This window comes from Pan paniscus, chromosome 1, assembly GCF_029289425.2.
Source record: "Pan paniscus chromosome 1, NHGRI_mPanPan1-v2.0_pri, whole genome shotgun sequence".
Classification (NCBI taxonomy): domain Eukaryota; kingdom Metazoa; phylum Chordata; class Mammalia; order Primates; family Hominidae; genus Pan; species Pan paniscus.
In genome coordinates this window covers 165,395,571-165,410,185 of record NC_073249.2, presented here as the reverse complement: position 1 = coordinate 165,410,185, position 14,615 = coordinate 165,395,571, and the positions used below count along the sequence as shown (strand labels likewise).

The 14,615-nt window shown below is 40.2% G+C and overlaps 1 protein-coding gene across 2 annotated transcripts in view; it reads left to right on the top strand.

Annotated features, from left to right (window-relative positions):
- Positions 1 to 13,533, top strand: part of NFIA (nuclear factor I A) — a 381,707-nt gene extending 368,174 nt beyond the window's left edge. For both annotated transcript variants that reach the window (XM_034966293.3, XM_034966283.3), the window contains one exon: positions 6,037 to 13,533. In XM_034966293.3, the coding sequence (XP_034822184.1) occupies positions 6,037 to 6,113 (77 nt within the window). In that variant the 3' untranslated portion in view covers positions 6,114 to 13,533. The remainder of the gene's footprint in view (positions 1 to 6,036) is intronic.
- Positions 13,534 to 14,615: the final 1,082 nt, after the last annotated feature.

The following is a 14,615-nucleotide window of genomic DNA, read 5'->3' as shown; positions in this document are numbered from 1 at the left end:
AGAAGTCATCCATCCAGATGCCTTGCTTTGCCCTCATTGGGGTGACTGACACCAGGCTTTGGTAACCTCGGATACAGCTTGTTCTTCCTTCCCTCCTTTATTTATTTAACAGTATTTATTACATGCCCACCCTGGCATCCCTTAGATAGCCAGCTTGCCTGGGATGAAAACAGGTAATTAAAGTTTAGCAACTGTGACAGAGGAGAATCCTGAGGGTAAAGGCCCCAAGAAAGACCCCTCTGAAGAAGGGACATCTAATCTTAGAACCCAAGGACTAGTAAGCATTAGCAAAGCCAAGGAGAGGGACAGCCTGTGCCCAGGCCTGGCAGGGAGAAAGCATTTGGCTTTGGGGGATCTGGAAGAAGTTTAAGGCAACAAAAGTGTTGAGGACAAGTGGTGAAAAGATAAGGCCACAAAGGTGCCCGGGGCCAATCCCGGCCCATTACGGTTTTAATAGTTTTCTGTACAATAAACAAGTCTTGGTTCAGAGTTACTGAAAACAGACTTTCTTTAATTAAGAAAATAAAATCAAGCAAGAAAAATGATTACAGAGATCAAAGCCCAAGGCTGGCAGTACCAGTAACTAACACCTGTGTACAGCATGACACCCTTTTCAGAAGAAACCAGTGTAAATCACTGCTGCCTCTCATGAATACAGACTGGTCCTCACAAGACTCTGAGGGTCCCAGGACAGGGACTGGCTTGCTTGAAGTCACACTGCTGGTCAGTGGGAAAAGTGACACCAATCCTGAGTCCTTTGGACACTGGATACTGGGCATCGTTCATTGCCAGAAGTTTATAAAATCCTATTGGGAGAAAAGCAGGCTATCTGGTATCATGAAGGGTCTAGAATCTAGCCACTGCTTCCTGATAGACAAGAAAGTCCTACAGGGCAGGGACTATATTTTACTCATTATATCCCCAGAGCCAGCATACATAGCACCTAGCACATAGAAGGCCCTTAGTGCTTGTTCGATGAGTGAATAAATGGTCCCAAATGGTTTATGCGAATGTGAGAAACTCAGAGTCCACTGAGAGACCTCATCCATTTCCATCATATTGAGATGGGCAGAAGAGACTACTGGGCTTTTGGCTGATTTGCCAAGGACAACTCATTTGGGCTAAACAGTAGGCTTTAGTCCATCCACAGAAGTGCGGGAAGCCAAAAATGACCCACTGGAGTAGTGTGAAGTAGTAGTGCAAAGCTAACACCTCCCCAAGACAGAATGCACAACAGCGACAGCAGCTCCTGGAGTCTTGGCTTATTGGTTGGCTGAGTCCTCTTTGGGGGCTGATGAGGAGCTGGGCCTGCAGGGTGCGGGGAGGCCAGCCTGTGTTTGCACATTTCCGTTTTATGTGTGTGAATGTCCTCAAATAACCCACCTTGCCTGCAGAAGAAAGCCAAGTGTCACACCCAGTTCTGGATTCCACATTAACAACCTCCTTCCGCAGTGTTAAACTTTGCCCTTGTTGAGGCCTTTTGTTTAAGTTTTTAATCTGAAAAACAGATTCTGCTGCATCACAGTCCACTCTGCCCTCTGCCCCTGCCACCCCAGCACTCTCTGCTCCTTTTAGGGGTTAAAGTAAAATATAAAATACAAAAAATGTTTCTCAGACATTTTTCTTTTTCCTCTAGAATGTGCATCCTGCCCTCTTAGTAAAAAGAGGATGTAAAAAGCCTTTTAAAAAGTTGTTGCACACATTAGAGCATTTGTTGCTAACGCAGGGGTTGAGGCCATGGCCCGCATCAGCTGTGTCTTCAGCAGCCCCATGACCACATTTTGGAAGATGGCCCCTGTGTTCTGATTGCTCTCTGTGAGGCGTACGAAATGGAAGAGATTGGCACCGTCAGAGGTACCTTCTGCCATTTCAGGCTTCCTGTTTAGAATGCAGTCGGATAGATATTGTTTATGGTTCATAAAACCTGACTACTGTGAGTATTCCAGAATCCCAGCGGAATGGGATTCGAACTTTCATGGAGCTGTAAATTAACGGGCGGCAAGTGTGATAAAACTCCTTAGAGAACTGTGAGGGGAAAAAGTCGTGCTGCAATGGTTAAATGAAATTTTATAAGCACATTCAGTGTGGAGCTGTTTTGCATTACATGAGTTGAATACCTTAGAGACGCCACATCTGCAGGCACTTTATTAAATCCTTAGTCAGCACTTTTCCAACCTGATGAGATTACTTCTTCATTTGACTGGAGAAAAGGAAAGCTGAGCTCTTGTCCTGGACTGCAGATTTCTTTTGATGTTTCACCTTGAACATTGAAAGAGGACAGTCACCCCCCTTCCCTCCCCACTCCCGCTCAGCACATCCCAAACTCTAGACATTGTGAATGTTACCGACTAATTTTACGTAACTGGAGCCTTGGTGGGAGTGTGGATTTGTGGACCTCCACAACAACTATAGCTGAAAGTTTCTGAGGAAAAAATAGATCAAAGCTCTGTGTTTACTTAATGTAAATGTATCAAGATAACATCATCTTATATTGCATTGTAATAATGCCACTCACTGCACATAGGGAGGGAGGTTCCTTTGTAGTCCATTTGGATACAGTAGGGTAGATTAAGGGGCTATAAAGTACGAAGGCAGAAAACATATGAAACCTATGCTTATGTCACTAAATGTCTGAGGATGGTTTTTGTTTAATGTGTTCCCGTTTTCCCAGTGATTTGCTGCTCAACCCCAACAATCGAATAAGCTCAGATTTCTTTTATGTTTTTCCTATATGACCCAAGAAGAAAATATGCAGAATCATTCCTCAATTAATGTTCTAAAATTTGTACTGCTTGCATAATAGAAATTATAAGAAAATATCACAAGAGAAAAGTAGGCTTTTACAAACATTATATTGTCCATCTGGTGTTACTAGCAGCTCATGGAAGTTTCTAGGAATTGACTGGCTTACACATGTGTGACTGTCACACTCATCCCAATGGGATTATGAGTGTCTTTACAAACTGATTAGGAGAAAATTCAGGGAGATGTATGAATTATTATTATTATTATTATTAGAACTATCTGCCATCTCTGCAAATAAATGATTTAATCAGAGACTTCAAAAAAAAAAAATTCCCTGTGTGGTTCCCCTAACCAACTTCCTATTCTGGAAAACCTTGGTCAAGTAGCTGGGTTAATTGTCATGAAGATTAGTGTGATGTTGAAATAAGTACTAATGGTCAAATTATAGGAGTGAACAAGTTTAAGAATAGGTTTTGGTTTGGGCCTGAAAGGGTTAATTAAGGTTTTTTCACGGGTTATTAAAGACCCCCAACCTCTGCCTTCAGGAGTCATATTGACACCCCACCACAGGGCAGCTCAGCCCCTCTATTGACATGTTGCTGGTCAGAGCACAATAGCCTTCTGTGTCTGCAAATCATTGCTAAAATCATCTCAAGGAAAAAAAAAGTTTGAAAGCTTTAACGTTAGACAAAAGCCCAAAAGTTGCAGCGCGCAGCTCAAAAACCTGGAGTCAGCAACTTCTATTGATTAAAAACTAACCTTTAAAGTAACTCTGAGAGTGTGTGGTTAGCATTTAAATTTAAACATGTCATGAGTTGATTTGTGTTACTGAATACCAACTCAGAAGGAGTAACATTCACATCGCATTTTTTTTTTCTAATTCCCTTAAGCAGCTAAAGTATTTCATGAAATGTCAATAGGGCAAAAAGAAAAAGAGGAGGGGGGCTGATGCTGGGCCTGGTAGTTTTCTTTCCCATGCAAATATCCACCCCCCAAAAGAAAAGTGTGGAGAGTGAAACACAATAATTAGTCCTTTGTCTAACTTTCCCAAGTGCCAGAGAAAGACAGATTAATTAAATATACAACAGTGTTGGTTTTTGGAGTGGGGGTCTTGCTTGCTGTGTAGGTCATAAATTAGGCAGAATAAATACTTCAATGTGTTTGCAGTGGGCCTGCTACGTCAGAACCACTGGAAGGTTGGTGGGAGGAGAGCAGAGGGTTTCTTGCTAATGATAGTCACGTCTGGGTCTGTCTGGTTGCTCTTAGCAACCAGACATGATGTAACACCAGGATGAACTTGAACTTGGGGGACTTGAAAAGAGAACAATAGACCAGAGCAATCAATAAAGCCTATTTCAGTGAAGGATTACAGAGCTGCTCTGGGGTAACCTTGTCGGCAAGGCACATACTGAATAGTAAGATGTGTGAAGAAACTTTTTTTTTTTTTTTTTTTTGCGCTTTGCTTTTTAAGAGAAGTGCAGAGGCACTGCAGATTTTTGTAGTGCCCTGAGGTCTCGTCCAGAAACTGTGGTGTGGAGAACTGCTCCCCCTGCTGACTCACTGGGTGCCAGGCCTTTGCCTCAAGAACTACCTTAGTGTCAGATTGAAGAAGTCTGGAATTTCACAACCGACTTAGAAAGTGTGAAAACAGAAATAGTAAGCATTATTCCCCGCACCCAAAGTTTGAGCCTGTTTTGTAGAAGGGAGGAAGCGGCTCTAACGTGGATGAGAGTCAGCTGTTAGGTAGAGGCCTACTAGAAACACGGTTTGGGGCTTGCTTTCTCTCTCCTTTCTCTCTCCCTCTTCTTTCTTTTGTCCAGCTAGATTTAGGCCATGTGTATTTGCCAGGCTGATTTCCTTTCAGGACACAAGAGGCTTTATTGTGTTCCTCAAAGCATGTGGTCAAAGAATAACATCTGAAAGTCTACAGGATGCGTAGTTTTTCGGTCTGGGCTTAAGTTTTTTAAACTCCTCTGGAAATCAAAGGTGGCTTGTGTGACTAGGAAATCTTATACCAAACTCCATGTAGCTATCACTTAGCCATTCATCCCTGGGGACCAAATGAGTCCTTACGTTACCTAATGGAATCTCTTCCACAGGGATGATCCTTCACTTGCCTGAAGCAACCCAATTAGAACCCTTTCTGATACCGTCAACTTAAAGAATTCAGAAGCATTGGTTTTTGTTAGGCCTTGGTAATTTTTCTGTAAATAATGATAAATGTAGTGAATTTGTCAAGGTATCTCTAGAGAAAAGTCGGCAAAAGCCACATACTTTTTTATTTCACTGGAGAAACTAACTCTGATGTTAGTCCATAATTGCTCATTCTGTCTAGCTAACAGAAAAAGAAATGCCAGCAGATAAAGTGATATATGACCAGACAATTGCTCAAAGCTAATCACCTAAGGATTTACGAAAGGAAAAGGTAACCAGTAACTGGGCCTGGCAGGCACACAGAAGGCTCTAAATAAATGCTGCATGGACGCAAGCATGAATGAAGGGTACGCAGTGGCCTCATTTTTCTTTTGGACAATGTGGTACTTAATAGAGTAAAATCTTGATCCTACTTAGTTATTATGTTTCATGCTTGAAAATACCATTTTAGATATATTGGGCTGAAAGGAGCATCTTCCCTCATAAAATCCTACATATGTAAGGAAGGAAAAATACTGTGACTTGCTCAAAATCACCCAGGAAGACTGGGTCCAGCACTTTTTCCACCTTACCTCCACTTATTCTTGTGTCGCTATTGACCATCTGGGCCTGTTAGGAGAGTGTCACAATCATGGCTTCAGTGCCTGCACCTCATTTGAAAGGAGAAGTTGAAAATCATCAGAGTAGCCATTCATTGCCACATGAAACCCCTCCCTTCACCCATTCTCCATTCATTCAACTCTTCTTCATTAAGAACGTTCTGTATTCCAGGCACTGGGCTAGGCACTGAGGATTGAATGATAAACAAGATGGTCAAGTTTCCTGCCCTCCTATAACTGCCCCCATCAGTTAACAAAACCCTTATTTGTATTTCAAGTGAACAGAAGTACCTCATTCTGTAAGATACACTCAGAATGTTGGAAAACCCCAACGAAGACAATGAATTATAATTTCAGAAGAGTAAGATCAGTTTCAGTGTCACAGGATTTTTTATTGTCTGTCGTGCCTTTACTTTTCCCAGCGAATCCCTCCCGCATCCCTAACGTAGATCCTGATTTCGTGGTTGAAAAGGCAACTTCTAAAACACACGTTTTTACAAATTGTGATTTTAATTGTATTTTTCCTTTTGTCTTCCAGTCCTGGTACCTGGGATAAAAGTTGCAGCGTCCCACCATCCACCAGACAGACCACCTGACCCCTTCTCAACTCTGTAACATGGACGCAACCTCAACCCAGCGCAGTTACAACTTCACTGTCAGTGGAAGGGGAGAAAAACCGATTCAAATCAACTTGTACATGGAAACAGCAAGCATTATGGTCAAACAGCAAAGGCCATAACCTTTTGGGATTTTTTTTTTAAAAAATACTTTAGGGACTGTTGTAATTTCTCATATGGTGCTGGAAATGGTTGGGCTTTGTAACATTTGAAGTGTTTCCATGGTAGCGTGAGCATTAGGTGACGTGGCTAGCGGAGAACTACCCTTGCTCACTGACTTCCTGTTGTAACACACTTTCCTTACGGAGCCTGGCTGTTTCACAGTATTTCATGAATTTACCCACACAGGTGTGATCCTCCTTGAGCATTGAGGAGGCACATGGAGAACTAAATCTTTTGTAGTAGCTGAGATCTGCAATATATAACTTACGGGACAGTCAAAGGGCAATGTTTTTCTGTAACATATTGGAAAAAGAAAATGCAGTTATATTCCTTTTTTATTTGTTCCTTTAGTTTGTTTTGGTTCAGCAGTCAGCAGTTAAGTATATAACATGGCCCGCAAGGACAATGAATCCACTCACATTGCAGAACAATTCCGAAAATGGCAAACTACTACTACTACTGTTCAGTTTTTTAAAAGTTTTGAAATGCTGCACTTACATTTAAAAAAACAACAACAACATTTTTTCAACAATTTCAACAATGACACAAAAATTCACATGGAAATGGGGAAGATGGTCTGTTTTGACAGAAACTGACAGGAATCAATCAAAACAATCGAATTTTGAATTGAGTAAAGTGCAATTTCATTGGATAGCTAAGTATCTTTGTAAGATAGAGATTGTTGAAAATTCTATTTTTGTTTTTCTAGTCCTTTCACCCCAGGACTCTAAATTATTGGGGTAAAAAACAGCCTTGCAAGAAAAAGGGGAGCTATTTTTGCTTTTTATGTTTTTTATTGTTAAACTTGTATCCCTTTAAAAACTGAAGGAAATTAAAAAAAAAACAAAAAAACAAATCTAATGGTGCTTTTACCACAATATGTTAACTACATTAAATGCTAATTAATTATTTTCTGTTATCAAAGCACATGACTAAAATGAAATCATGGTATCTGTTAATTTTATAAGCTAGAAGTCACTATAATGGATTATGCCAATTCTAAAAAATTTTACACCTATCTGGCATCATAGGATTTATCAGTTATCAGACACCTCATTGTACCAGAGATTGTCCAGAAGTTTTAAAGACCTTTGCATCCCTGAACTGGGCTATGGGAAATAATAATAGTAATAATAATAATAATAATAATGAAACCAATACTGACACAAATGCTGGTGCCCATTCAGATCAAGGGTACTTGTTAGGGAAAAAAAAAAAGTTTGCACCCCCAAACGTCCTGTATCTTATGAAAAAAAAAAAACAAAAACAAAAACAAAAAAAAAAAACAAAAAACCACAGAAACAAAAACAAAAAAAAGTGCAAGTGATTTTTCTACCAGACAGCGAAGCACCCCTTTGCTTCCCATGCGACTTCAAGAAGGTTTCCTATACTATACATATATATACGTTCTGGTTGGCAAGCCCTGCTGATCAGAGAAAGTCTCTGCATGTTCTAGTGTTAGTAACTAATTTTTATATAGTTAATGTAGGATAAAGTAGAGTGCATTAAGACACAATATTGTAATCCCTACTCTAGGCACTTGCCTTTAAACTATGTTTTTCAGCCCTTCAGAAGGGTTCTACTACTGTCCTATACAATCAAGTAACTGAAATTCTTGGGAAGACACTTTGCTCCTCATCTTTCTCCCCGAAACAATGTTGTTTTGTTTTGTTTTTTTTCCTTAATTTGCACGAAAACAAAAATTCCATATCAATGTGCCTTGCCCTGGATAGCGATTATTTGTGGAATTGTTGCACATGCTCCTCTATTGAAAGGGGTTTTTCCCTAGTCAAGCATTTGGAGACACTTTTTGTAAATGTGACTTTTATGTCAGCCATCGTCAGTTTCAACATCTAGAACTAAATAGAAAGCTAGTTGTTCCGCAGATAGGAGTAGTCTTTATTGTCCTGTACGGTCGGTGGCAGTGCTATTCTGAGATCTGTAGATGCTTAGAATATCAGTATTTTGGATGTTGCTGCATTTTACAATTTATTTGGAGTCTTCCTTTATTTTCCCCCAGATATATGAAAATATGCAATACCTGCTTATATCATGTAGAAAAGCTTAGCAATTATTAATTTTTCTTTTATTTTTTTTTTATTTGACCAAAGTCGGTGCTGCACTTGACGCAGTGTGTTTTAGGTGTTTGTCTTTGTACTTTTTTGTGATTTTTGAATGCACGTGCGCAGGAAGGGCTCCTCTTAGAGAAGCAGTCAAACTGTGAAGCACTAAGCTGACCCTGCTTCAAGCAATTTTGTTTTTACAACTGTTCCTTTCACAAGCAAGCCTTAAAAAAAGAAAGACAACTTCCTTTTTCTTCAGCTCCCACACCCCATTTTTCTTAGCAGACTGCAGTCAATCCACATTCAATAAAAAGTATATAATGCCCATTTTTATATGCACGTTTTTAAACTTCCAAGTTCTGAAAATTGTTTACTGGTTATCTCTATTTAAGGAAAAAAAAATAAAATAAAACATTTTGGATTTTTCATATGTGTCTGATAAGTGGTTGAATAGTCGTTTGGCGCTGTTGTATGGTGTGATTGTCAGTGTATGGTGTCACTTCCTATAGCCAGCCAGCATACTTTGCCTTCCCCTATAGCACTTAGCTGGGCATTACTTTATTATGACATATGTGCACTAAAAAATAAAAAAAAGGAAAAAAAGAAAAAAAAAAAGAAAAAATAGCAGCTTTCAGTGCTTCACAGTGAAGGGAAAAAAGCCTAGACAAACATTTTGTCAGAACCTTGCAATAAGCCAAGGTATTACCAGTAAATTGGTTGTATATACAATAAAATTGCACCCTTTTTTAAACAAAACAAACTAAGCAATAGTTTGGGCAGTTTTAGTTGTTTTTAGTGAGCATGTTGTAGTCATGACTGCAAAGAGAGAGAATAAACTGCCCGCTCAGAAGATATGTAATTTGTATTGTTGTATAGTTTTATTGATTACACTGATTTATTCTACCCTATTTTATAATGCAGGACTTTTGTAATGTTGTTTAAATGAGGAAAAATTTCTGTCAAATTAGCCTAGTAAAATTTCTGATTGTTCATTATAAAGGCAGCGTTCATAGAATTGCTTTTCTTTCTTTTTACCCCCCCCCCTTTGGGAACTGGATTTAAGTTTAAAACTTTCCTGTTTCCTTTTTTTTTTTTTTGTAAGTATTTAAATACAATTATTTTTTTCTCTCAATGGTATAGCATATTCCTATGCTTGAGAAGTATAGGTCTACTGAAAAACCATTGTAAATGGACGTTACAGGTATGCTGTATTTTTGAAGGTATTTTGTTGTATTAAGTTTGATGAAGCTAAAATTAGGGAACTCTGAACAGATTTGCAGGAAAAAAATGTTTTAAAGGCTTTAAAACATTAGGGAGGCAGTCTAGGGTGATAACGAACAGGGGTTAAGTATTAAATACACTAAGTTACATTTTTGTTCATGTTTCATTGTCCAGAAAGCAGCAGGAAACTAGTTCAGTTGTGATCAAGCAGGAAAAAAGAAACACCAACAGTTGCCAGTGTTTTTGCTTTTTAGCTTAAAAGCATAGTGAAGATGCTTGAGGAAGACTTTGCTACCTGGGGTGTGTAGACAGACAGACTGAGAGCTATCAGCATTTGAAGGCCCAGCCCTTGACTCTGAGACACATTTGAATTTTTTCTTTCCCATCAAATGGCATTAACAAGATTGGGCAAAGATGAGTCCCTCAAATTTCTGTGTTTTTTTGTTTGTTTGTTTGTTTGTTTGTTTTTTCTTTGGGAACTGAAGTCAGAGGCACGAACACTAAATCTTAGCATTTTTCTGTAGACTTTTTCTTCTGGCCCTTGTCCCTGCCAGCAAAACGCCCCTTTTCTGATCATTCGTGGGCAGAGGGCCTCCCAGTAACGCCACGCTCTCCATCCTAGAGAGCCTTCTCTTTCCTCTGAGGTTTGAACTGATGTTCTGTTTCTTCACACCCTGGCATGACAGTTACATATGGTCAGCCCACTCCCCAGGCCCGTCCCTGCTGCCGCCAGGTGTGGGCTCTAGGCAGGCCGACAAGGTTACACCTCCCAGAGTTTGTGATCTTCATTTTCTGACAGTCAAAGTGTGAAGGAACCCAGACTTCCCCGAGCCACGGTGTTCAGTCAGCCCACAGGAATATGCAAGACCCATCTCCAAAAGTTTGTCTTTGATTTTTTCCAAGCCGTTAGCCCCGTAAGCTTTGAATCCTGTAGTTACAGTGGCATAAAGGACTGACAAAACCTGGATAAAGAAAAACCTTTTTTTTCTATGAATTGTTTTTGTTTTTTAGGGGAAAGGGATTCTAAGAATGTCATTTAATGTACTTTGCATCATGTCTCTAGAAATATCTTTGTCCACAGTGGTGGTGGTGTCTCTCTCCCTCTCTCTCTTTTTGTTTGCTTCTGTTTTCTTTCTTGTCTTCATTCTTTCTTTTCTTTTTTATTTCTGGTAGCAGGCCTCCATAGAACAAATCTAAAACACAACCACCATAGTAATGTAAGGAGAGCTTCAGTGGCACCTCACAACCCACCCTTCGAGATCTGTCCAAAGACAGTCTCAGAAAGCTGCACTGCCCACCGGCTCGGCTTTCATTCAAATAGGCTTCCAAGGCCAATTCTGTCTTGAAGTCAATGCATGTATTTACTGTTTGACAGTAAACCCGCTCTGCCTTCTCCACGTCCAAGGCTGTGCATTCGTCTAATTAGCGTCGTGTATGTTTTCCTTTTATTTTTTCCAATAAAAAAGCAGTGGGATGAAAATTGCTTTGATATATAGCAGGTAACATTGAAGCTATTCCATAGCACTTAACTGTAGTGAATACTGTGTCACCAATTTTGAAATCAATTTAATGTTTAATGCAAATCCATTACATGGTGCTATTATAGGCTGACAAAATGATTTACACAAATGTGACAACTTGGGCTCAATTCACTCTGCTTTCCAACAGTGTAAATGCATAGCAGTGTTTATCTGCATGAGAACTATGCACTAATCTATCTGAAGAAAAAAACTATATCAACTTTGGTATCTACTTTCCGTTTACTTCAATCCTTGCCTTTTTGGTCATTGTTATAATGCCAGCTTTAGGACAGAAAGAATTATAAGAAAACCAGCATAATACCTGATATATTAAAATGTAGTGCCTGTGAAATCTGTATTATATTGCTCTTCTGAAGTAAGATTTTTCTACACCGGTAGCCTTCGCTGTCTGTCAGTCAGGACCTTCTGGTATAGGTGATGTAAAATAACCGTACAATATTAATGCATGCTATTCCATAATGCTTAGTGAACTGTATGAATATTACTCAAAGTTATGTTAGTCTTTTTTTCCGACTTGGTTCTTGTCAGCTAGGTTTAAAGGTATTTCACTGAGAACGCAAATTCTGTCTTTTCTTGATTTCGGCTGTTTTCAGTATTTTGGAGGTATACATTTACTTAAATTCAGTATTACTCGTGTTTTGTTTTTGTTTTTGTTTTTTGTTTTCTTTTTCCTAGGGGACAAGCATGGGTGTTTGATTTCAGAAATCAGTACCTGGCGAGATTTTTGTCTCAAAACGACTATTTGAATTTCAAGAACTGTGCTGCGAAGACACTCTGAGAACATTTGCAAGTCAGGGGCATTTTCCTTGACCCTTGACTGATGCTATGCGGAGACTGATACATTTTCTTAATGGACAATGTTCAAGCCAGGTACCCATGCTTGATCTGTCTTCACACCAGACCTCCTCATATTAAAAGGAAAAATAAGAAAAAAAATGTAAGAAATCACATGGCTATTTAGTTTCATGCACAGTTGCAATATTTTCTTCAAAAATAAAACTCTGTACAAACTTTGGGCCCGATTCATAAGAAAAAGAAGTTTGCTATTAACACGGGATTTTTTTAATATACTTTTTTTGGTCTAAATTTGAAATTACTTGCTTCCCAAATTAAATAAATTTCATCTCATTTCTTTCCCTAAACCAGCACCCATCTGCCTTTTATTCCCCAAAGAGTTACCTTTCCCAGATTAGGGGGATGGTATGTGGGGAGCAGACAGCGGAAATGCTTAGAAAGATAAGGGGGACCACCCACAGCTGGTCATGAGAACAGGGAGACAGTGTGTGGGGGTGGGACCTCATCCGTGTGCCTGGTATCCTGAGTTTTACATGTAGACGCATTCGCCTATTTGATTCAGAAAAATAAACTTTCCCAAAATGTGTCTGAACCACAAGAGCATACAGTGGAAGTGCTACCTCTAATCTAACCAGAGCACCTTCATGGTGGAAGACACCCACCAGGTCATACAATGTGAACTTTTGTATCTCTGCAGTGGTTTCAAGGACAAATAGTGTCCAACGTATTGGGCCATTTTTCCTGCTGTTTTTATACTCAACTTCTCAAAATGAAAAAAGCTTTTATTTTTCCTTTGACTTATTTGTGTTGTTCTTATTTTTAAAATTTTTATTTTTTGGTAATAGTCTGTAAATTAGCCTTTTTGGGTTGTTTTTTTTTTTTTTTTCCTGGCTTTTTTTTTTTGTTTTTTTTTTTTTCTTTTGACATTGCAACCGAAGGTCATAAGGCCGCTAGCTCCGCTGGGACAGAGGCTTGAGAGAACTGCCGGCTCGGTGCCTTCTCCCTGGTCTCAGACCATCGTCTCTGCACTGCGAAGGCATTTGGTAGCCTCACCACTGAGATACTAACTAGACCTAGACTAGGAGCTTTATCAGGTTCTAGGAGGTCCTTTAGGAAGACTCTCAAAGGCAAATCCCTGATCCCCCGCCCCACCCTTAGCCCTGCCCTCTCACCAGAGCAAAATTCACTGGGGACTTTTCCCACCACACATGGAAATCTGTCCACTCGGAATACCTCTGTTTTCCATTTCAAATTGTAGGGGGAGGGGATGGAACACTTCCAGTGATGGTAAGAGATCTGTTATGAAACGAAACACCCCCCGTGTTAATAACTTGGTCTGAAATCTGTTTTTATGAGCCGGGCCCCCTGTGCCTCTAGTATACTTGTATTGACTCTCATAGTTACCCTTTTAGTTTTACTGTGTTCTGTGAAAATTTGTAATTGGTTGAGAATCACTGTGGGCGTCCATTCTTATTCAACTAAATCTCCACAGGTTTTTTGAGCTGGTGTGGATTAGTTTAACTCTTGTATTCAACCATTAGTGCTACCACCTTCTCACATTACAATACAATTACTGGAAGCAAGTACTGCATTTCCTATGCAACAAAAAAGGAAAAATAAAAAATTGCTAATGCTATGGAAGCTGTGTCATCATTTGCTTTACAGCATGCCTGGGTGATTGAGTGACAGTCACGGGTGTGGACTGGAGGCTCCCACAGAAGATGGTCTTTATGCACCATGGGGTTTGTCAGGCACATAGCATCCTTGGCTGTGTTCTGATGGGCAGTGTTACTTTTTTCACCTACTTGGACAAATACAGGACTTGACACTCACGTAGTGTTTACTGTGTGCCTGATATTGTTCTGAGTGCTGTATAGATTGTATCAGTTGGGGCCCGATTGGGAATCAGGGATAAGATTCAATGGGTTTTCCAGCAGGGGCTGTAAAGTTGCCTAGGTATTAGTAACTGTAGGATACAGCCACTGCCCCTGGAGCTGGGGAAACCGAAGGGAAAGGTGGGCTTACCAGAACCTAGGCACTCAAGGAGGGACACCACACAGCTGATATTTGGGTCTTTTCTGAGGGAGGTGGTCACCACAAAGGTGGGGACAGCACATGGCCAGTGGCCAGACCTCTGAGAAGACATGGGGTGCTGGTGCTAGAATCACTGCAGAGAATGGAGGGGAGATTAGTACTTCTGAGGAGGTGAGGTGTGGCTGGTGCCAGAGTGCCCAAAGGAGCTGGAGGCTGCAGGTGCAGCTGTTCTCTGCTGCGGTGGCATTGTGGACAGAAACTGAAACCAGAAAGAAATCCCTTCGCCCCCTTCCTCCTCCTCCTAGGCTCCTGCCTGTGTCTCTCATGGGCTGGACCTAATGGTAGCCATCAGGCAAGGGAGTCTGGAAAAGGTAATGAGAAAAATATCAGCCCCAACCCCATGAAGCAGAATATAGATGAGACAGCTTGGAGACAAGACGATACATAAATAACAGCAGACATATCTCAGTCCATTCAAACCTCACAGCCACCCTGGGAGAGAGGTACTGCTTTTATCCTTTTATAGATGAGGAAACCAAGGCAGAGGGAGATTAAATAATTTATCCAAGGCCATATGGTGTGTAATTGACAAAGGGGGATTTGAATCCAAGAAATCCGGCCCCAACCTCCATCCTATAATCACTGCAATATATTGACTCTATTAATTATTTATTCAATAAATAC